A 24,150-nucleotide genomic window follows, 5' to 3' on the forward strand; every position below is an offset into this window, starting at 1 on the left:
GCACCTTGGCATTTTAGAACCAGCTGCATCTCCATCTGTGGGGTCAATTAATGTGGCTGGACAACTGGAGAAAGGAGGGCATGAGAGGGGGACATGAGAAAGAAAGGACCCCAGTGACTCTAACATCGGAAACGCACAGCCCCGAACAGCTCTCGACCCGGCTGTGTGCCAGGCACCAAGGTGACCACCTACACTGAGAGGCAATATGCCATCTTTGAGGGAAGATGTCCAAACTTAAACCTCCAGGGCAGGCCCCTGCCCCTAGCTCCATATCCCTCTGCTCCTGGACAGGCAGCATCCCACCTGGGGCCTAGCAGGCAGCTCAGAGCTGACCTTCTGATCTCTGCCCCTCAGCCCGCTCCCTCCCTGCGATACCTCAGCCCTAAACACTGCAGTCCTCCTGACTCTTCTCTGCTCTCACACCCATGTCCACCTCTGCAAACCCCATTGGCTCAACCTTCTAAACTATTCTGAAGCTGATCATTCCTCTCTCCCTCCTCTACTGTCATCCAAGTGGAAACTGCCATCATCCCACATCTCCTAACTGGCTTCCCTCTTTCTACCCTCTGCCCTTCCCATCCCAGGCCAGGCCATTCCAAACACGGAAGCCAGGTGATCTCTTTAAAATGAACCTTAGACTTCGGGCGCCTGGGTTACTCAGTGGGCTGGGTGTCTGCCTTCAGCTTGGGTTGTGATCCCAGGGTCCTAGGAGCGAGCCCTGTATGAGGCTCTCTGTTCAGTGGGGGAGCCTGCTTTTCTCCCTCTGCCCCGCCCCCTGGTCATGCTCTCTCTCTCAAATAAATAAATAAAATCTTTAAATAAATAAAATGAGCATTAGATCATGCCCCTCTCTGCTGAAATCTCCTCCCAAGTCAAGGCCAGAGCCCTCCAAAAATAATTAAAATGAGCATTAGATCATGCCCCTCTCTGCTGAAATCTCCTCCCCTCCAAGTCAAGGCCAGAGCCCTCCATTGTTTTTGGATGGGGACATGTCTGACCCCTCCTCACTCTCTCCACTCTGGCCCCTAGAGCCTCTTGCTAGTCCTCAAACATACCACCCCGCCATCTGTCCCAGGACTGCTGTGCTTGCTGTTCCCTCTGCCTGGAAGGTTCTTCCCTGGTGTCATCCTCACACCTCACCCCCTCATCTCCTTCAAATCATTCTTCAATGTCACCTTCTTAAGTGAGGCTTTCCTTGACTCCTCCACTTAAAATTGCTGACTCCCAGGGGCACCTGAGTGACTCAGTCGGATAAGTGGCTGACTCTGGATTTCAGCACAGGTCATGACCTCAGGATGTGAGATCGAGTCCCGTGTCAGGCTCTATGCTCAGTGCAGGGTCTGCTCGGGATTTTCTCCTTCTGCCTTGAGCCTATGCATGCGCTCTCTAAATAAATAAATAAAATCTTTTAAAAATCCTGCTAACTTTCAGGCTTCACCCTCCGTAGCTTCACTTTGCTCCAGACTTGTCACCAGCTGACCATGTAACGTGACCACATAATGTAACACATAATAGCTTCAAGGGCATCTGTCCTGCTCCCTGCCATGCCCTGGGCTCGCACACTAGAGCCCAGCATGAGGTAGTCACTCAGTAAATATCCGTTCACTGAAGGCAGGACCAGCTCCAGATTGTACACAGCAAAGCTGCAAGTGCCAGCACCCAGATGCAAGCCCAGGGTTGCCAGAGTCCGGCCTGTCCTCCTTGGCACTCTGGGGATGGCTGGAGAGGGCTTGGCTACAGTAAATACTGTCCTGTGTGGTGTGGGCAGAGGGCTGAATACAGACAAATCTGGAAAAAATGTAAACAGGACGTAGCCGTAATGCACAAGAACCCACCCGGCAGTGCAGGGATGTGAAAGGGATGGCCCCTGCCAGAGACACTTGCTGCTCTGTGCCTCACGTGGACCTTCTCCCTCTATGGACACCGTGGGGCCTCTCCCTCCTGCAGCTCCAGTCCAGCAAAGCAGGACAGAGATAGCCTCAAGTTGGTGAAGGGGAGGCAGAGTCAGGGAGGAGGGCAGGAGGAGGTGATGAGCACTGGGGGACCAAGTAACCAGGAGACTTCATTTTCACTGTGATTCAAAGCAGGTCATTACAAGAGGGCGTCACTGCTGTAAGCCAAGCACTGCTGTTGTAGTGGGACTGGGAGTGGGAGAGGGCAGCATGAGAAAAGATAATGAAGAATGTCCATTTATTAAATGCCAAAACAAACAGCCTGGAAACAAAACAGGAAGTAAAACACCACCACCCTAAAGCCCTGACAGGCTGTGAGTGACCCCCAGGAGCCAACCAGCTTTACGGGAGATGGCAGGGGTGGGGGTGGGGGGCACACATACCCTTCCTCTGTCTCGTTGATAATGTCACAAATCTCCATGTTCAGCGTCCAGTCCTCGCTTTGCAGGGAGCCATCTGTTGCCTTTTCTGTAAAGTCAGAGAGAAGATGGATTTACATTTCTCCCAGAATAAGGGGGCCCTGGCAGGAAACAGGAAGGGACCAGAACCACCATATTCTCCCCACCAAGCGGATGGGCTAAGCCAACAGAGCAGTTCTAGGGGTGCTGCATTCACAAGGGAACATCCAGAGAGAGAAAGAGAGAGAGAGAGAGAGATCTGGCCCTGAGTTTTGCAAGATGAAAAGTTCTGGAGGTTGGCTGCATGACTGTGCAAATGTCCCTAACACTTAAAAAATGGCTAAGATGGCAATTTTTCTGTTATGTGTATTTTCACACAATTAAAATTTTCAAAAATTAAATTTAAAAAACCCTACAACTCCCTTAAGGTAGGCATTATTCCCCTCCACATTTAAAAGGAAGGAAACAGGCTCAGAAAGGTTGGTTATTTGGCCAGGATCTCATCATCTGATTGAAGCTTACTAGCATTCAGTCTCAGGTTGGTCTGTCTCTAAAGCCTAGACAGCTGCATGACACTGCCCCGCCTGCCGGCAAAGCTGGACTTCGGATCTGAAGTTATAGCTCAGACAAATTCTAACCCTGCCCTGTCCTAACTGTACACTTTATGAGAGGGTTAACATCACCACCATTTTGTTCCTATAACCCACACTTCCACTGCTACTCAAATAATAAAACAGATGACCTCCGCATATGCTGGAAGTGTCCTTGTTTTTTTTTTTTACATAACATACTAGAACTCACACATCCAAATGAAGGCTGCATTTGCAAGCAGTGACAACATGCTCCAAAAATATAGCTGTTGCTCAAAACATTTGTGCAACAGCTTCGGTCTGCATTTAAAAGCCTCATTGTTTTAATTTTTGCTAAAAAAGACACATCCCCAACTTTTCCACCCCGTTTATTAATCAACCATAGTCCCCAGAGACTCCTGACCCCGCTGGAACAAGGAAACCCACCCACAAATGAGGAGGATCTGCCTCGGGCGAATGCTGGGCATGCAGCAGACTGGGCAGGGCACTGGGAGATTGGAGGAACCCTTCACCAAAGTCCACAATGGTGCCACGCTGGCAGGGCCAGAGGCAGTATTTGGGGGTGTGCCTACAACAAGAGGAGAGCACGTGCAGAGAGGGAGAAGAAGCCATGTCAGAGACTGTTCAAGGCAGACGGGACCCAGAGATGTTGCTCCCCTGCCCCATCCACTGCATGCATGTAGAAAACAGGGGCAACATCAGGAGAGCCACTTTGGGGTTGGGGGGTAGGGACAACAGCCATGGCGGGAAGGGGAGCGGTAGGGATAGGCCTTCAGGAAGAATGGCTCAAAGCCCCAGTGGGCTTGGCCAGGAGAAGCAAAGGCTAAAGGCAGAGGGTACAGGAAGCCTGGGGGGACAGGCACGAGGCAGCACCTGGGACAGACACAGCAGAATGCTCTCTTGGCACTGGGCTTCAGCCAGAGGCGGGGTGCTACAGCCAGCTTCCAGAGTGGGTAAGCGTGTGGGTGACAAGACTTGCGCCTCCAGCCCCTGCTCTCCCTGCCACACGCAGCTGTCCCTGCACAGCCCTCCCCTTCATGGTGTCCGGCCCCAGAAGAGGTGATGGCCAACGAGGTCACTGCACAGCAGGGGAGTGTCCGTGGCCACAAACACAGAGCACATCCTCATGATGAAGCCACTCTGCCTGCGGGTGTGGGCTTTCCACCCTTCTGAGCCAGCCAAGGGGACAGGCCATCTGGCCAAAGGGCCGTTCTGAGCTGGTCATCTGTCCCTGTCACAGCACCGGCTGCAACACGGCCTCACGAGGAAGAAAGTCTGTGACTGCACTTTGGTAGGGCCATAGGGACACTGTCTTGGGAGGCTTAATGGAGGAAATATTAAATCAATGAAACCTCATTTCCAAGTTCGGTTTAGCAGCAGAATCCATTAACCTTATATTCACCCGCTCCCTTCCTCCAATAATACCGGGAAGGGGTTCAAAGGCATGATAACTTATCCTCCGGGTAGCGCGTTCTATTCAATTACTGGGATTCTGAGTTTCCAAGCTAAAAGATATATACTCGTTTTGATTATAAAGAATCAACCCAAAAAAGAATGCTGCTTTCTTTTCATTTTGCTGGAAATGCCACATAAATACAACCGTGGGTATTTGGCTCCGCTGAAACAGATGAGGGAGGTAAGGCTGACAAAGGAGCTCAAATCAGTTCTGATTTTTCTCCCCTCATGAAAGAATTCCCAGCAATGGGAACAAAGTTGTATTTGATTGCCCCTGGAACTGCAGCCACTCAATGCGGGCTTCCTCACTCCATCCGGTCCCAAGGCCAGAGGAAGCAAAATTCAATCTCATTTCTTTTGTCACGTAAATCGTCAAAACCTAAGATAAATCCTGGTGCAAGAGCAGAAACACAATGCTCCAGGGAGCAATGGGGCAAGTCATTCCCACCAGCCAGCCCTTGGGACAGATAAAGATCAAAACGCCAGTGACCCTGGCTGCAAAAGCTGACCTTTCAGAGTTCTCTGGTGAAATGCTAATGGCCAGGAGCTGCAGGACAGGACAAGACAGGGCAGGGCAGGGAGGGCAAGGCTGGGCTAGGCAGGGCTAGACTGGACTGGACTGGGCAGGGCTGGGCAAGGCAGGGCTGGGCAGGGCTAGACTGGACTGGACTGGGCAGGGCTGGGCAAGGCAGGGCTGGGCAGGGCTAGACTGGACTGGACTGGGCAGGGCTGGGCAAGGCAGGGTTGGGCTGGGCAGGGCAGGCTGAGCGGGGCTGGGCAGGGCTGGGCAGGGTTAGGCAGGGCTAGACTAGGCAGCACAAGGCAGGGTTGGGTAGGGCTGGGCAGGGCTGGGCAAGGCTAGACTAGGCAGGTCTGGGCAGGGCAGGCTGAGCAGAGCAAGGCAAGGCAGGGCAGGGCTGGGCAGGGCTGGGCAGGGCTGCACAGACAAGGCTCCCATTAAACCTTCAGTACAAGACAGTTAATGTTATCCTAATGCTGTTGCCATGGCATTCTCCCCATTCAGAAAAGGCTGCCTCCAGCGTGGAGGAGGCTGGGGATGCCCTGAAGCCTGGACCCTGCCGGCAGTAATAGCACTCTCTCAGGCCTAGTTTCTCTGTGCCCCCACCCCCACCCCTACAGCCTGAAATCCCAGGCAGTCCTGCTGGGAGGAGCCTCACAATCCAGTGGCATGGTTTCTTGGCTGCTGCTGTCTACACTTTGATGTTAAATATAGTGACTTCAGAGCAGCCAGCACCAGAAGGCAAGAGAGGGCTGGCTTCAGCATTTTGTATTCAGCAACATCCTTTCGGTGAGAATGGAGGAAAAAAATGGCCAAATTATCTACCTCCCCAACAATCAAGGGTGTGGGTAGGAGCCCAGAGGCACTGACACAAAGGAAGAACATTCAGGGCGGCTCTATGCCAGGTGTAGGGGAAGAAGCAAAGGGGCTTTAGGTGGGCAGGAAGCTCATCTGATAATATGCACCAATAATGGGAGATGAGCCTTCTGGATTACTATACGCTAGTGAGGCAGGTTGGCATATACCAGTCAGGTGGAAAGAAAAATCAATCCTGACATTCTACACAGAGCCATTATTGTCTATTGCTTCAAATTCCTAACATGCTTTGTGAATGTTAATTGCAGCTGCTCCTCTTCCACTGGAGAGACAAGAGAATGAATTCCAAATACTCATTCCTATTTTATAGGATGTCCTTTTCTCCAACAGCTGTCCCTACTCTTCTGTCACCCCTCTTCAAAGGAAGATAACAGGACAAGAAGGTATACAAAGTATGTCTGCTTAGCCTGTAGACTTTGTGAGGCAGCTTTCCCTGTAACTTAAGGCAAAACAAAACAAAAACAAAAACACCTCAGAGTCCCCATACCCTTTACTCAAGATTGGCAGAGCCTGAGATATGCCATGCACTGCCCGTGCAGGTGGAGAGAGGGAGATGATTAAGACTCTACCTTAAGAGATCAGCATAATGGGAGAGGCAGATAGGCAGTTGGTTAAGAGACAATCCAGCCTGAGCAGTAACAGAGGAGAGCCACAGCTCTTTGGGGGGCTTGGATACCTGTGCCCTAGATACCGGTACACAGGAGCTCAGAGGAAATTAATGGCACCCCACATGCTTCTCTAAGCAGAACACAAAGGTGGGCAAGATATGCCAGGAAGAACCAGCCAGTGACTGTGTGAAGTCCCAGAGAAAGCTCCTAAGCCTCTGTCTCTCACTCCCCAACTAGAGAAGCACCAAGGGAAGGCATGACGTAGAGCAGTGCTTCCCAAATTGGCTGCAGGTTAGAATCACCAGGAAGCCTTTTTTTTTTTTTTTAACATTTGTTTATTTAGAGGGGTGTACAGAGGGAGCAAGAGAGAGAAACCCAAGCAGACTCCACACTGAGCACAGAGCCCAACATAGGCTCAATGTCATCACCCTGAGATCATGACCTGAGCCAAAAAGTTAAGAGTCAGACGCTTAACCAATTGCACCATCGAGCAGCCCTTCACCAGGAAGCTTTTTACAAGTATTCCTGCCTTTGAGCACCTGGGTGGCACAGTTAGTTAGGTATCATGATCCCAGAGTCCTGGGATTGAGGCCTATGTCAGGCTCCCTGCTTCTCCCTCTCCCTCTGCTGCTCACCCTGCTTGTGCTCTCTTGCTGTTAAATAAATAAAATCTTAAAAAAAAAAAAAAAAAAAAGAAGCATTCCTGCCTTGGTCCCATCCCATACCTTCTGATCAGAACCTCTAGGGCACAGGGCCAGTTGCTGACGTGTTCTAATAGCTCCCCAGTGGCTCAACATACACCTAGGGTTGAGAACACAGAGGAAAGGAGTAACACAAGTGGACTGCATGGCTATGAAGTGCCGGACCCTGGGGACAAGTAGAAGGCAAGACAGTCCAGTTTCCGCCCTCATGAAGTTCCTGGCCCACAGGAAGACAGGGAATCAAGTAACCCTGGTTCCAGTCCTGGCTCGGCCTCTGTGATGCTGAGCTCTCAGGACTATTTATGCCTGTTTCTTCTCTGAGCATTAGGTTTCCTGACAAATGAGCTATTGGGCCCAAATGATCTCTGATCCTCACCCTCCTCATCCCCCCAACCCCAACCCCACTCTGATGGCATGTTGGCCAATATATACTTTTTTTCTTTTTTTGGCTTTTTTCACTTGGTATAACATTCTCAAGCCTTATCACGTTGTAGCAGGTGTCAAAATTTCATTCCTTTTAAAGGCTGAATAATATTGCATTGCGTGTATATATCACTTTTTGTTCATCTATTCACCTGTGGATGGATGCATGTTTGTTCACAACTTTTGGCTCCTGTGAATGCTGCTAGGAACATGGGTGTACAAAGATCTGTTTGAGTCCCTTCTATTTTTTTGGGTATATACCCAGAAGTGGAATTAGTAGATCATATGGTAATGCCATGTTTAGCTTTTTAAAAACTGCCAAACTGTGTTCCACAGAGGCTGCATCATCTTACATTCTCATCAGCAAGAGATAAGGGTTCCAACTTCTCTACATCCTTGCCAATACCTGTTATTTTATATCTCAGCATGGTTATGATGTGTACTTCCTAATGATATGGTGACACTGAGCACCTTTTCTTTTCTTTTTTTTTTTTCTGAGCACCTTTTCATATGTTTATTGGCCATCTATTTATCTTCTTTGGATGAATGTCTATTCAAGTCAATTTTTGAATTAGGTAGTCCTGCTAAATCTGTTTATTGATTCTGACAGGTTTTTTTCCTCCCCATGAAATCTCCAGGGTTTTCTACATATAAGGGCATGTCATCTTATTATTGAATTCCAAAAGTTCTTTATATATTCTTTATATATATTCTTATATATTCCTTTATCAGATGTATATTTTACAAATATTTTCTCCCATTCTGTATGTTATCTTTTCACTCTCTTGATAATGTCCTTTGATGCACAAAAGTTCTTAATTTTGATTAAGTACAATTTATTTTTTTCTCTTGTTGCCTATGCTTTTGGTGTGATAGCCAAGAAATCACTGCTAAATCCAATACCATGACACTTTATCCCTGTGTTTTCTTCATTTTTTAAGAAAGATGTTATTTATTTATTTGTTTGTTTGAAAGAGAGAGACTGAGAGAGGGCACCAGTGGAAGGAGGGATAGGGAGAGAATCCTCAGACTCCCCACTGAGCATGGGGCCCAACTCTGGGCTCGATCCCACAACATGAGATCTGGACCTGAGCAGAAACCAAGACTTGGATGCTTAATCGAGTGAGCCTCCCAGGAACCCCTCCCTGTGTTTTCTTCTAAGACTTTTAGAGTTTTATCTCTACCCTTAGGTCTTTGATCTATTTGAATTTTCCTATGGAATAAGGTAAAGGTCCAACTTCATTCTTGTGTGTGTGGGTATCCAATTATCCCAGCACCATCTGTTGAAAAGACTGTCCTTTCCCCAATGAAAGGTCTTGGCACCCTTGTTGAAAATCAATTGACCGTATGTAAGAGGGGTAATTTCTGGGCTTTCTATTCTGTTCCATTGGTCTGTATCTGTCCTTATGCCAGTACCATACTGTTCACTGTTCTGATTACTGTGAGTTTTTGAAATCAGGAAGTGTGAGTCCTCCAACTGCCTTTCCTCTTCAAGATTGTTTTAACTATCTGAAATCCCTTGAGATTCCATAGAATTTTAGGATAAATTTTTCTATTTCTCAAAAAAATGTTGGTGGATTTTGATTGAGGCTACATTGAATCTGTAGATGACTTTAGGTATTCCTGTCATCTTAAAAATATTAAGTCTTCTATCCATGAATATGGGATGTCTTTCTATTTATTTATGTCTTCTTTAATTTCTCTCTGCAATGTTTTCAGTTTTCAGTGTACAAGACTTTTGCCTCTTTGGTAATTCCTAAAGATTTTATTCTTTTTGATGCTACTGTGAATGGAACTGTTTTCTTAATTTCCTTTCCAAATTGTTCATTGTATAGAAACAAATTATTTTTGACAGTTGATCTTGTACTCTTCTACTTCTGAATCTGTGTAAGATCTAACAGTTGGGTTTTTTTCATGAAATCTTTAGGGTTTTCTACACATAAGGTCATGTCATCTACAGAGACAATATTGCTTTTTCCTTTACCATTTGGTGTTTTTTAAATTTTTATTTATTATATTTTATTTTATTTAAGATTTATTTATTTATTCATTCAGAGAGAGAGAGAGAGACACAGAGACACAGGCAGAGGGAGAAGCGGGCTCCATGCAGGAAGCCTGATGCAGGACTCGATCAGGGGTCTCCAGGATCACACCCTGGGCTGCAGGCGGCGCTAAACTGCTGCACCACCGGGGCTGCCCAGTTTTTTTTTTTTTTTTTTTAAAGTAGGTTTCCACACCCAGCATGGAGCCTAATGAAGGGCTTAAACTCACAACCATGAGATCAAGACCTGATGGGATGCCTGGGTGGCTCAATGGTTGAGAGTCTGTCTTTGGCTCAGGGCACTATTCCATGGTCCTGGGATCTAGTCCCATATCAGGCTCCCCACAGAGAGCCTGCTTCTCCCTTTGCCTGTGTGGGTGTCTCTCTCTCTGTGTGTCTCTCATGAATAATAAATAAAATCTAAAAAAAAAAAAAAAGACCTGAGCTGTGATCAGGGGCACGTGGGTGGCTCAGTGGTTGAGCATCTGCCTTCGGCTCAGGTTGTGATCCCAGGGTCCTGGGACTGAGTCCCACATTGGGCTCCCTGCAGGGAGCCTGATTCTCCCTCTCCTATGTTTCTGCCTCTCTCTGTGTGTCTCTCATGAATAAATAAATAAAGTCTTAAAAAAAAAGCTGTCATCAAGAGTTAGATGCTTAACCAACTGAGCCACCCAGGTACCTCATTTGGATGCCTTTTATTACTTTTTCCTCTCTAATTGCTCTGGCTAGAACTTCCAGTACTATGTTGAAGAGAAGTGGTGAAAGCAGGCATCCTTGGGCTAACATACACTTTTACAAAATCTGATCATACACTGTTAAGAGCAAACATAGCTAAAGAGAAGACTCACTTGAGTCCTCACTGCACTGAAAGTAGGTTATCTGCTGGGGGGAGGGGTGTGTGAAAGCAGGAACTACATCAGGATTGAGAGGACTCAGAAAGCCAAGGGGCCTTGTATCTCTGCTTCCAGCTCCAAGGAAATCACCTTAGACTTCCCTGGTTGGAAAGCCTCACACCAGTCAACCTGCCCATGCTTAGCTCCAATCCAATATCCTCTCCAGAGACTCCTTCTATACCATCTCCAGTTGATGCTCCGTGATAAGTTTTCCAGAACTTGAAGGCATGATCTATGCAAGGATTGAGCTTTCAAGATCATTCTAATACTATTCTAGGAGTTTCTTCCAGGGGTGCCTGGCTGGCTCAGTCGGAGAAGCATGCAACTCTTGATCTTGGGGTCATGAGTTCAAGTCCCATACTGGGTATAAAGGTGACTTAAGGTGTAAATAAAACTCAAAAAAAAAAAAAAAAAAGTTCCTTCCAATCTTATTGGCTTAATGAGCCATGAGTATATTTTTGGCTCCATATTTAAACCTAAAGCTGCATGAAAGCAGAACATCTTCAGTTCCTCAGGAGGGTCCAATCTTATGCTGATGAGGGTCTACTAGAAATAAGATGATGATGGTAACCCTTCATAGGCCCCTGGGTGATAGGCATCAGGCAGTCTAGGTTCCCTGCTGTCCCTGTGTTCTCCCTTTGGACGCAGAAGCAGGAGGAGAGGACATCATGATGGAGAGTATGAACAGGGTCTAAACTCAGACTTTGGGGAGTCCTACTTCTGCCAATTACCATGTGACCCCAGGGCAGTAATTTGACCTGTCCAAGCCCTTCTGTCATCCGTAAAATGTGATCATAATAACAGCCCTTTCCTCACACAGTTGTTGTGAGACTAAACTAAACCACACACAACAAAGCACTTGACAGAGCCTCTAATACAGAGTTACATTCCTCCACAGGCCATGATAATCGCTGTTACTTTTATTAAGACTACAGCTCCTGTGAAAGAGTCTGCCAAGGCTCCCCTGGCTTCCCTTCCTTCAGCATTCCTGTATCACCACTGCCACCTACAGGTGGCACAGCTATCCACAGGCTGTGCCCAGCCATTCCAGAGCCCTAGGATCATGTAAAATATCTCCAGCCTTTCTGAGTCCAGGTTCCTAAGCCTGGAGAGAGCTCCATGTCCAGAAGCCACAAAGGGCTCCCATTCCAGAAGGAAGCCCCCAAATAGCTTGGCCCATCTACAAGGTAAAGAAACAGCCAGAGCACAATTTCCTGAGGAATCCAAATGTTAAAACTCCAAGAGGTGTTAGAGCACGTCTGGTAAGAAGATTCCCCATGAATTGCTCAAAATAGATGTCACATTTCCTGGACCTCTGGAGATGGGGTATGGGGGGTAGGGGATGCATAGGGGGCACAATGTTGCAGCTAGCTTCCCACTGACAGCTTCTTGCCCTCAAAGCTAGCATTGAACAACTGATCTCAAGTCTTCAAGGAACTAGCTCCCCTTTCTTTCACAATTAATTAATTAATTTATTTTTCAAAAAATGGAGAAGCAGAAGGGAGAATGGAAACTGAACTCTGCCAAGCACAACCTTCTGTTTGGGTCAGGTCCCTTACATTACCTTCTATAACCCTCCCTTCCCCTTCCTGGCAGGTTATCCCCATTCTAATAGGTAAAGAATATGAAGCTGAGATTGGTGACTGGCCCAGCAGTACACAGCTGGCAGATAAAAGCACTGCCAACCACATGACCCCCATCTTCCTGGAAGACCTAGACTTGGACTCAGACCCATCCCCAAAAAGAGGATGGTGTGGCAAGGAAGATCCTGGCCTCAAGAGCAGCCAGGTCCAGAGTTCTTGGATGCTGACCCCTCTGACTCTATAGACAGGGCTAAAAGATCTGGGGTCAGAAGGCTAAAACACAGTGCTGACAAAAGGTCAAGTCAAATTAGTTGCTGGATCGGCTTTCTCCCTTGTTCTTCTTTTCTTTTCCTTTTTTTTTTTTTTTTTTAAGATTTTTAAATTTATTTATTCATGAGAGAGAGAGAGAGAGAGAGAGAGAAAGAGAGGCAGAAACACAGGCAGAAGGAGAAGCAGGCTCCATGCAGGGAGCCTGACATGGGACTCGATCCCTGGTCTCCAGGATCACACCCTGGGCTGAAGGCAGCGCTAAACCGCTGAGCCACTGGGGCTGCCCTTCTTTTCTTATTAATAAACTTTCAATACCGGCATAATTTTAGATGTACTGAAAAGTTGCAAAGATCATACAAAGGGTCCCCATATGCCCTTCTCTAGGTTTCTGCTCACGTTCACATCTTACATAACCACTGTTCATTTGTCAAAACTAAAAAAATTACCATTGGTGCAGAACCGTGAACTAAACTCCAGCCTTGACTCGGATTTCTCCAGTTTCTCCACTCACGCCCCTTCTTGTCCACGATCCAGCTTAGAATACCACACTGCCTTTAGTTGACCCTCTTTTTAGTCTTCTGTTTTCTTTAAAGACCAACAGATTCACCAAATCACGTACTTACTCTCCTGTCTGGAAAGCTCAATTCCAAAGGGCAGCTCTGTATGAGCCACAATTCCACACCCTGGCCTAATTAGGACACCACATCCTCCCACTCCCCAAACAAAGGAGTCCTTCAGGCCAGCCAAGCAACAGAGAAAATAGAAGCTTGTTAGCCACACAGGCCCGGGGCTGCTGATCCAAGTTCTTTTTTAACTGGAATTCCCTTGAGAGTGATCCACAGATTTAAAATGCATTTGGGGTGTGTTCTCTAGAAGCAGAGCCACTGGTTTGATGTATTCTCTTCTTTGTACTTACTGGAATATTTTCCGTGTGGAGTAAATGAGCGTGCAAGAGAGGAGCTGGGGGAAGACATGGATTTAGGGCCGGGATGGCACTGGGCAGCTGGGGGATGAGAGGTTTCTGCAGGGGCCAGGCCCAGGCCAGGAGAAGGGTGTGGCAGTGGGTCCGGCCTGGCCAGCCCAGCTGGCTGCTCTCTACCAGCCAGGCAGGTGGGCCAGTCCACTGGGCAGATAAAAGGGCCCCAGGGAGCTGCTGCTCAGGTTAGAGCTGCCTTAAAGCAGAGCTGATATGTTGCCAATCTCTTCTTCCCCAGACTGCCTCTAAGGGGGCTGTTCATCTTGCCCGTGTGCACTGTGCGAGCAGAGAGGCATATGTGCAAATTTCACCGTGTGCTGCCCAGGCCTGGGCCCTTGCTCTAGCTACTCCTGATTACAGAGATGTACATACTCAGGAGAGATTGCATGCCAGTCCTTGGGGAGTGGGAACGTGCAAGGCCATCCAAGGCTTCCCAGTTTAAGTCAAATAATTGAGAGGCCTCTCCATGCCAGAGGCTGTGGTAGAGTGGGACAGAAAAATAAGCAAGATGGAGCCCCTGCCCTTTAGGAGCTCACCAGGCAGGAGACCTGAAAACAAGCAGCCAGTACACAATATGATGTGATGAGTGTTTTAATGGAGGGGGGGGGGGCGAGGAGAAAGACTGATGGGCAAGATGATGGAGGAATAGCTAATCATGCTAGAGAAGGGGGAGGAAGGCTCTGTGAAGGCTAGGGAAAAGACCCAGCAAAATGAAAGCAGAGTTTTGGAGGAGGAGAAGGGATCCTCGCAGCACCAGTGGGCAGTGCAGAGATGGGACGGCCTGCCAAGGCCACGATGGAAAAGGCTGGGATGTGGTGAAGGGAAGCAGGGAGAGGAGACCAGCTGGGAGAGCCCTTTCATTTTCTGTAAGGAGCCTGGGCTTTCTGCAGGAGGCAATGGACAGGGCTTTTCAACAGAAGAGACAAGAATATTTGCGTTTGACACAGATCACTCTGGTAACAGCGTGGGGGCTGTACTGGAGCAGAGAGACTACAGGCAGGAAGCAGGGCCAAGGCACCAGACCTGCTCCATGGAGAAGGGAGAACAGGACAGCCTCTGGTCAAGGGCATGGTCATGAATTTGATGTTCTAGGGGTCAGTCCTGGCTCATTTGATCGGGGGCAAGTTTCTTAAACTCTGTGAACTATACCTTAGTCATCCAGGAAATGGGCCAAACAGCTGTTCCTCCTCAACAGGATGGTCACAAAGATTAAAGGAACAAATGATGCAAAACATGAGATAGGGAACCTGGCACACAGTGAGCGTGTGAAAATATAAACTACAGTTTAGTTTTTAACACGTGCCTTAAGTGGACTGGACCTTGGGGAGGGCAGAAAGAGGGAGTGTCACTGTCTCCCAGGCTTTTACAGCAGCCTTCAGGCAGACAGTCAGGAGGCCACCCTAAGTCCCTCCCAGAGGGACCATGAAAGGGTTGCATTCTGTTGGCAAGGCACCAATCAGCCTAGGAGACCAGCCAGAGACCACAGGCATCACCCTGAGCCAAGCTAAAAAGCTGCCTCAAAGAGCGATTACAAAATTCCAAGCCGGGAGAAAGACTCCCCAAAGTTCCCCCAGGCTCACACCTGCTGTGCTCAGTAAAGCCTGAGTGCTTTGACTAACTCCTGCAAAGAGCTGTCCTTCAGAACTAGGTAAAGAGAAACACTCTCCTGGCCACCATCATAGCATTTGTAGTATTCAAAGGCATTTGTGGGGAGCAGTCAAAAGCAACCCATCAGAGTAAGGCTCAACTATTAGCTGATTTTCCCATCCGGAGGCCTCATCTTAGGAGGAAGAGCAGCTACTAAAAAAATAACCATGGTAAAACAGTAAAGTTAAATTCTTACTCAAAAATTAACACATTTTTAAAAGAATAATACCCACTGCTGGGAAGGCTGATGTGAAACCAGAACATCACATTATTGAATATAGCATACATCTAAGACCTCTTTGTAGAAACAACTTGGGCCACAGATATCAAAGGATATGCTGTAAAGGTTCTTACCTTTGACCTAATAATCTCTTTAGGACCCTGCTGCTTAAAGAAACATTTCAAAGAAAAAAGCTACACAGCCCAGCAATTCCCCTCATAGATATACATACCCAAGAGACATGAAAATTATAATTAACACAAAAACTTGCACATGAACATTCATAGCAGGGTTATTCTAGCAGCCAAATAGTTGGAACCACCCAAACAGTGGATATCACTCAATGTAGTATGGTACATCCATACGATGGAATAGTATTTGGCAATACCAAAGAATGAAATTCTGATAAGTTCTCCAACACAGATGAACTTTGAAACCACTATGCCAAGTGAAAGAAGCCAAACACAGGAGGACAAATACTGTATGACTGCACTTATGCAAGATATCTAGAGTTGTCAAATTCATAGAGACAGAAAACAGGGGTGGTCGCCAGCAGGGAGTAGAATGGGGAGTTAGTGTTGAATGGGGACAGGGTTTCAGTTTGCCAAGATGAGAAAGTTCTGGACATGGATGGTGGAAGCATCTGTACAATGATATGAATGTACTTAGCATCTCTGAACTATACACTTGAAAATGGTTAAAATGGTAAAGTTTATGCTATATATATATATTTTTTTTTTTTAAAGATTTATTTATTCATTCAGAGAGAGCGTGAAAGAGGCAGAGACACAGGCAGAGGGAGAAGCAGGCTCCATGCAGGAAGCCCCATGTGGGACTCGACCCTGGGTCTCCAGGATCACACCCCTGGGCCGCAGGCAGCGCTAAACTGCTGCGCCACCAGGGCTACCCTATATATATATATTTTTAATTTATTTATGATAGTCACAGAGAGAGAGAGAGAGAGAGAGAGGCAGAGACATAGGCAGAGGGAGAAGCAGGCTCCACGCACCAGGAGCCCGACACGGGACCCGATCCCGGGTCTCCAGGATCGCGCCCTGGGCCAAAGGCAGGCGCCAAACCGCTGCGCCACCCAGGGATCCCATGCTGTATATATTTTATCACAATATTTTTAATGGGAAAAAAAGACCACCGGTTGTATGATTCCATCTATACAAAATGTCCAAAAGAGGCAAATCTATACAGACAGGAAGTAGATCAGCAGTTGCTTAAGGTCGAGGGAGATGAGACGTGATCACTAATGGGTATGGGATGATGAAAATGTTCTAAAATTGGTAGTAGTGATGGCTGCACAACTCTGCAAATACACTAAAAACCATTGATTTGTACACTTTAAATGGGTGAATTGCACGGTATGCAAATTATATCTCACAAAAGCTGTTGAAAAAGGGGGAAAAGGTACACACAGGAGCACGTTCAATATAGTATTATTTAAAGTTCACAAAACTTCTCAAATATGATATGGCAAAATGATGGCTAAGTAAATTTTGGTATGTTTATCAACTCAAATGAATATTACACAGCCATTATTAATATAGAAACATTTTGTGAGGCATAAAGAAACCAAGACACAAAATTGTTTTTTTTTTTTTAAAGGATGCACACAGATAATGCCTGGAAAAGAAACAGAAAAAAAATGAAAATAATCAGTGTTCAGTTGAGGCATTTGCCATAGAGGCAAATCTTTAAAAAATTTTTTCTGTTGTTACTGTTTTATTTTTTTTTATTTTTTTTTTGTTACTGTTTTATACACAAATAGGGATATCGTATTGCAGCAGACTAAGAAATAAAATGGCAAACTCGTAACCAAAACTAAAATCCAGCTATTTGAATTCTTCCATCAGAAAGAGCCAGGCACCAGGCAGAAGTCTGTCCTGAACAGAAGTAAGCCTTTTTTATTGACTCTAAAGACTATTTTCCCTGTGAATAAAAGCCCTCTTACCCTAGGATCTTCCAAAAGGCATTTTCATCCTGACCAGGCCTCCCTATTAATATTAACTCCCCTCACCCTCCAGTGGGTTACTCATGATTTGCTTTTTCACCACCTGGTATGGTCCCCAGCTAGTCAAGAAGGAGCAAACCAACAGCCAATCTGGGCTGGCATGGGGCGGTGGGGGGGGGGGGGGGGGAGGGAATGCGGACATAATATATACATGTGATTAGCATTCCAAAGACAAATACAACAGGGTTCTGAATCATCTGGGAAATTGCTCCTATCCATCAACATACAAAAATCAGGAATATCAACAGTGAGAACAAACAGGGAGATTACATTTAAATGTAACCATATTTAAATATGAAGAAGAGACCAGACACAGCATGTATTCCTACTTGTACAATATTCAGAGCTAAGAGACTTATCACACACAGGTTGTATAACTTATTAATGACGTGACTTTAAACAGTGGTTCTAACTGGGTCACCTTGAATAATACCAAACAAAGCTTGCCAAGGGAAACATGCAAATAAGATGATCATGTGGGGAATCCAGCAGGGAATGAGCATTTTCCTAGCATCTTGGAATTTTTATTATAGAAAAAGAAACATAGTATCTAGCTTCCTCAGCACTGAAGACACAGCATGATGGCACTTCATTCTTCAATAGAGGGGGGTCCAAAGGGAGAAATGAACCTGACTTTCCCCACACATCACACCAAGGCAAGCTGGTATAGGGACATAGTGGCAGTCACATTTACTCAAGAAAGCCTGAGCAACGGGTGCATAGTACCCACCACCCCATGCAGCACAAATCACACCACACAAGTCCCAGAGGCCCTGGAAAGAGGCCTCACTATCTCCCTCCCTCTCTGAGGCCAGGACCTGCAAGCACAGCACCCTTTTCCTTGAAGAAATTCCAACCTCTAGCAAGTGAAACCTTCCTAGAGTGCACACTGGTGCAAACCACTATTTGGCCTCTTGAGAATGGCCAAATAACGGTGGGAATCCTAAACTTTCAGTTGATGACTAGATATTTTACGATATTAGGAATTTTGGTTAATTTTTCTAGATGTGATAATGAAACTGTGGTGATACTTTTAAAAGTATCCTTATCCTTGCCTTATCCTTTAGGAATACACATGTAGGCATTTATAGGTGAAATTATATGATGTCCGGGGTTCACCGCAAGATAATCCAGGAAAGGAGATGGGATGGGGGGAGGCCGGTATGGATGACCTGAAACATCCGTGGGTTGGTAATTGTTGAAATTTGCTGATAAATACATGCAAATCATCCTAACGGTCTCTTTTTGTACATGGTGGAACTCTTCTATAATAGAAAGAAAAAAAATATTCAGTAGGAAAGGCATGAAACCATTCATAACTTTGACCGAGCAATACCCCCCTAAGGAAATAAGTAAGGGGGAGGGGAGAGCTGATTCTGCAAAGTTGCCTAATTGCAGAAAAACTCTGTTACTCCCAACAAATGAGAGGATGGCTGAGCAACGAGGGTATATCAGTAAGGCAAAAATGCTACGTGGCTTTTTAAGATGATAAATACTTTGGCCTAGTCGCTAAGTGGAAATCGGTATAGGAATACTAAGTGAAAAACAAGGCAGCATAACGTATTATGTGCATACTAATCACCACAAGGTAAAATGCATGCTCGCATAATGGAAAGGGTCCAAAGAGAACACAGGAGGCTCCCTCCTTTCTTTAACTTCCAGTTTCCCTGCCTCCTCTTTCCCAGGCCCTGACACACACACACACACACACACACACACACACACACATGCACGCACACCAGCTGAATTAATTGTGCTCTTCTGGGACCTGCGGTCCTCGCTTACTGACTCTCCTCTAGCCCCTATCACCATGTAGTGACTCCTTCTGGACCTGCCTTCCCCAGTAGACCTGGAATTCTAACAGCACACAGTAGGTAGTCAATAAGTGCTTGTCCATCGCGATAGAATATCTATCACTGCCCTCTGTGTCTTAGGCTTTGTTTTGTTTTTCTACAGAGCTATTCATAACCCCAGCAACCCTTCAGGAAAGGCATTCCTCAGTGACTACCAGAGAACAAAGCTTCCATTTCTGATTCACAAAGTGCTTCTGCAATTGTGGGCTTGTGGAGAGAGGGGAGGCAAAACAAAATCAAGTGACTTCCGGTCTGGAGCCTCGCTGGACCACAGAGAAAAGCCTCATTTTGTTTTGCAAGGCCGCCAGGAGTCTCATTGGTGTGGTTCCTAATACGAAGTCCGGAGAGACTCCCCAAGTACAGCTTGGGAGAACAGGCCTTTCCTCGGCCACTTGAAAGGGGACTACTACGTGGCTGCTCTCGCTGGCTGGCACAGCAGCAAAGGGCAAGAGCAAGAGCACAGCCGGGAAACATAAAAGCCGTGGCCCACTCAGCAGCCCCAGGCTGGGAGGATGAGAACTGTCCACCCCGGCTGGAGATGGCACTTGAGTTGAAAGGGCTCCGCAGGCGGTTGCCCGGCCAGCCCCACGACCTTCCAGGGCTGGCTCCCACCCAGTTGGAGTGTTTCTCCATCCCTTCTGCTCAGAGCTGCTTTGAGCAGAAGGCTCTGGAGGAAATAGTTTGATGTGGATATTCAAGAACATTGGGAAGAAATCCATAGAAGGTCATTTTTCATAGCAGTGGTTCTTGACTCTTTTTGGATAAAATGTTAGAGGAAGAATATATTCCCTCTGAGAATCTGGTAAGACCTTTCCAGAAAAAGTGCACACACATACACAATTCTGCACAACAGGCTGGACCAGGTCGGATGCCACTCCGACCCTAGAGTGTCTCAGGAGCTTTAGCAGCTGCTGTTAATAAGAATGCTTTAGAAAGCTAACTACCACATGAATTTCCACAACAGCAAGGTGGCTGTGATGTGTGAGGGGCCTTTAGAAAGCTGGATGGAGTGAGCAGCTGTCTGGGAGGACCCTGTGGCTTCATGAAGAACACCAGGAGAGATACACAGAGCCCATGCCTGGGCACACAGAGTAAGGTGACATATAGCTAAGACCCTCCACGCTGGATCTTCAGAAATGAGACTGTACAGCCTGACATCCTCAAGGCCTGTGGACCATGAGACAGCCTCTTTTTATTGGACTGGGGTGTTGATACTCTTACTCATTGTTCAGTGTCATTTTACTGAGGGTTTCTTAAATGCTCCAGAAAGTGGGGTACAGAGAATTGCCAACACACAACTCTAATTCATTTTCCTAATTCCAGCCAAAAAAATTGGCCCAGGTGGTCCTGGGGAATGACCAGGCCAGCAGTCATGAGACTGCTGTGAACATGCAAGAAAAGGTGGTCCAGGCATATGACTTCAAACTTGGCAATGGCCAGGAGGGCTGGGGAGAGCTGCCATAGCAGACACACACCTGGCAGGCCCCTCTTGACACTCTGAGGCCCCTCTGGGCTCCTAGGGTTCCCAGGGACTAATTATATCCGCTGTCCCTAACCTTAATCCTTCCTAGCAGCAGCTCATCAATATGCCACAAAAGTTTTCATCGCTCGGTGTCCTGTTCCAGCTCTTATGACAATGCAATGAGTCAATTTACTTTCTTCTTACTTAGTATTAAAAATATATTTTTTTATTTTTATTTTTATTTTTTTAAAGATTTTATTTATTTATTCATGATAGACATAGGGAGAGAGGCAGAGACACAGGCAGAGGGAGAAGCAGGCTCCATGCAGGGAGCCCGACATAGGACTGGATCCCAGGTCTCCAGGATCACGCCCTGGGCCAAAGGCAGGTGCTGAACCGCTGAGCCACCCACGGATCCCAGTATTAAAATATATTTAAAGAATATATCCTGCCTACTTCCAAAAGGAATATAAGGTAATTTTTAATAATAATTTATACCCAGGGCAAAAAAATAAAAGATTAGAAATCACTTGGAATAAAAAAAATGAATTTTTTACCAAGCACTGGAGAAATGAGGCAGTAATTACAATTAGACAGTATATCAGGGCCTGGCTTCCTGGTAGCCTAGGCAAGAAGGGAAAGTCAAAGAGTTCCACAGTCTTTGCTCTAATTAAAGGCAGACTAGCCGACATTCCACTAGGGAAGATGGTAACTGTTTTTGCTGATACTAAGTTCTGAGATGAAATTATTGCAGTCATCCTTATATGAAGGAATAATGAAGAGCAGAATACCAATTGTCTTCAACAACAGTTTTACATAAAATACAAAATGTGAGGGTCTGCCGCGGAAACAAGATGACAAAGGGGACGTCATCGTTCGGAAAGCGTCGCAATAAGAGGTACACGTTGTGCCACCGCTGTGGCTCTAAGGCCTACCACCTTCAGAAGTCCACCTGCGGCAAGTGTGGCTACCCTGCCAAGCGGAAGAGAAAGTATAACTGGAGTGTCAAGGCTAAAAGACGGAATACCACTGGGACCGGTAGAATGAGGCACCTAAAAATTGTATACCGCAGATTCAGGCATGGATTCTGTGAAGGAGCGACACCTAAGTCCAAGAGGACAGCTGTTGCAGTATCCAGTTCATCTTAAGGATTTCAACGATTAGTCAAAATAAACGTTCTGGTTTAAAAAAAAATAAAATACAAAATGTTCTTCCGATAACTTAAGTCTGGTGCTGAGTACCCTTCATAATCTGTCTGTGACTTTCCCAGCTTCATCTCCTCCCATCCCCACAAGGAACTATCCATTTCAATCCAATAGGCTTCTCATTCCCAGAAGACATCCAACATTCTTCTTACTTTTACTCACCCTAAACTCTTGTGTTTGTTTTTTTCTAAATAGGCTCCGTGCCCAATATGGGGCTTGGACTCAGAACCATGAGATCAAGAGTCGCATGCTCTATTAACTGAGCCAGCCAAGCGCTCTTACCCTAAACTCTTTAGATCCTGCCTCTTGTGCAAAGATTTCCCCCATTCTCTCCATCAAATAAGTCTCCTATCACACTTTCCCCACCCTGCTATCACAGCAGGGTGGAGCACCATAGGAGGAGACACAAAGGTGTGGGCCTGGAGGGCAGGGTCTTTGTGGAGTCAGGTTGATCTGAACTCAAATCTGACGCTATTTATTGGCTGTGACTGTGCACAAGTAACTAGCCCTCTCTGAGCCTCAGTTTCCAAGTCTATAGAACAGAAATACTGACACCTACAGCTTACAAAGCTTTGTATGAACTAAATGAACACCTATAAAGGCCTGCATAGGACCTGGCACACAGCAGCCCTCGGGATGAGGAGGGGTGGCCATGGCTGCTTTTGTAGAGACTCGGGTTTCTGTCTTCTTTCCAGCATTAGGAGAGGAGCTCCTTGAAGGCAACATAGAGAAGCATCTCCCCAAATGTCTTCCACATAAAAGGACCTCAATAACTGTTTTTTGGAAGTCTGTTTAGAATTACATCAGAGATCCTGATACGCGGTGGACTGGTGCCAGACTCAGGTCCAAACAAACACAAAGCTCCTAACTCCTAGGACACATCTTATCCACGCAATGCTGCCAGACCCGTGAGGGTCTCAAGCACTCTGACCTCCTACTGCCCACAGCGAAAACCCTCTTCTCCATCAGAAAGTCATTCTTATCATACAGGTCTCCAAATACCCATGCAAATCCCATTATTACAACCTGAAGTGGCCGCCTTATCCAAAGATCCTATTTGAGGAGAGCTGCTGTGTATTTAATTGTTATGAATGTATAGCGCTGACCAATGCCTTGATGAACTAGAGATAAAATCTATCAGCCCTTGATGGCTAATTTGGTATAACATGAATACTGTGAGTTCTAATAACTCACAGGAGACTACTCTAGCACTTATAAGCTATATGTCTTCCACACTCATAAAACAACCATAATTACCTTTCATGGGTGAGATGTTCTAGTAATTCCTAAGCGACTTAACCCTAGAAAGTCTATGGAAAAAGCGAATTCTAAGAATTTTGTTTCCAAAGCAGAAGACCAAGAACATGTGGGTCCACTTCTTAACAAACATGCCAGAAAGCAGACATCCTGGGGTTATATACACTGCAGTAATGCTCTCTCTTGACAGCAAACAGTATAGAACTGTGTCAAAAACGACTCTGAATTTTCTATTTTGGAAGTTCCTTTCAGAAGCAGTGTGGCTCTGCTGTGGGGGCAAAACCAGGCCTCCCTGGAGCAGGCAAGGGTGGAAGGGCAGGGGGCACACTTCAGAACCAGACAGACCTGTATGTAAAGTTTACTTAAAAATATTGGGATCACTGGGACACCTTGATGGCTCAGCAGTTGAGTATCTGCGTTCAGCTCTGAGTGTGATCCCGGGGTCCCAGGATTGAGGCCCACATCAGGCCTCCTGCAAGGAGCCTGTTTCTCCCTCTGCCTGTGTCTCTGCTTCTCTCTATCTCTCATGAATAAATAAATAATATCTTTTAAAAAAATATTGGGATGCGGGGGGGCGTCTGGGTGGCTCAGTTAAGCATCTGCCTTTGGCTCAGGTCATCATCCCAGGTCCTGGGATCAGGGTCCCTGCTGAGAATGAGGAGCTTCTCCCCCTTCCCTCTCCCTCTACACCCTGCTTGTGCTCTGTCTCTCTCACGCTCTCTCTCAAATAAATAAAATCTTTAAAAAATATAGTGGGATGGGGCACCTGGGTGACACAATCAAAGCAGACTCTTGGTTTCAGCTCAGGTCATGATCTTAGGGTCTTGGGAACCAGCCCTGCATCAGGCTCTGTGATCAGAATGTCAAGATTCTCTCTCCCTCCCTCAGCCCCTCCCGCTCGTTCTTGCTCTCTCAAATAAATAAATCTTAAAAAAAAAAAAACAACTAGGATAAGTTGCTTAACCTTTTTGGGCTTCAGTGCTCTCACATATAAAATGGGGATAACAGTATTAATGAATGCAGAAATGATTCTCACATTGTATTGTGCATCAGAATCACTCGGAGAGTTTGCTAAAAATACAGATACGTGAGTCCCATCCCCAAAGATTCTGTTTCGGTGCGTCTGATGCGGGGCCCAGAAATCTGTGGGGATTTAAATTATTTTTCATTTTTAATTACACAATATGTAAATACATTTCC

The 24,150-nt window shown here is 46.3% G+C and overlaps 2 protein-coding genes across 8 annotated transcripts in view; one reads left to right on the forward strand and one right to left on the reverse strand.

Annotated features, from left to right (window-relative positions):
- TOM1L2 (target of myb1 like 2 membrane trafficking protein) overlaps window positions 1-24,150 on the reverse strand; it is a 118,665-nt gene that overhangs the window by 56,199 nt on the left and 38,316 nt on the right. For 5 of the 7 annotated variants that reach the window (XM_077892370.1, XM_077892369.1, XM_077892364.1 and 2 more), the window contains exon 2: window positions 2,336-2,420. In XM_077892370.1, coding sequence (XP_077748496.1) covers window positions 2,336-2,420 — 85 coding nt within the window. Of the gene's footprint in view, window positions 1-2,335; window positions 2,421-7,124; window positions 7,201-12,756; window positions 12,780-24,150 lie in introns of those variants that run through there. The other 2 variants (XM_077892366.1, XM_077892367.1) reach the window with 2 other exon arrangements.
- On the forward strand, window positions 20,719-21,681 carry LOC144305281 (large ribosomal subunit protein eL37-like). The gene has a single exon (XM_077884006.1). It carries the CDS (start codon window positions 21,343-21,345, stop codon window positions 21,634-21,636), a length of 294 nt encoding a protein of 97 aa, XP_077740132.1. The 5' UTR covers window positions 20,719-21,342; the 3' UTR covers window positions 21,637-21,681.

The sequence above is a fragment of the Canis aureus genome, chromosome 3 (assembly GCF_053574225.1).
Source record: "Canis aureus isolate CA01 chromosome 3, VMU_Caureus_v.1.0, whole genome shotgun sequence".
Lineage (NCBI taxonomy): Eukaryota > Metazoa > Chordata > Mammalia > Carnivora > Canidae > Canis > Canis aureus.

Excerpts from the sequence above, each read along its gene's own strand:
- LOC144305281 (XM_077884006.1), top strand. The coding sequence starts at position 21,343 with ATGACAAAGGGGACGTCATCGTTCGGAAAGCGTCGCAATAAGAGGTAC.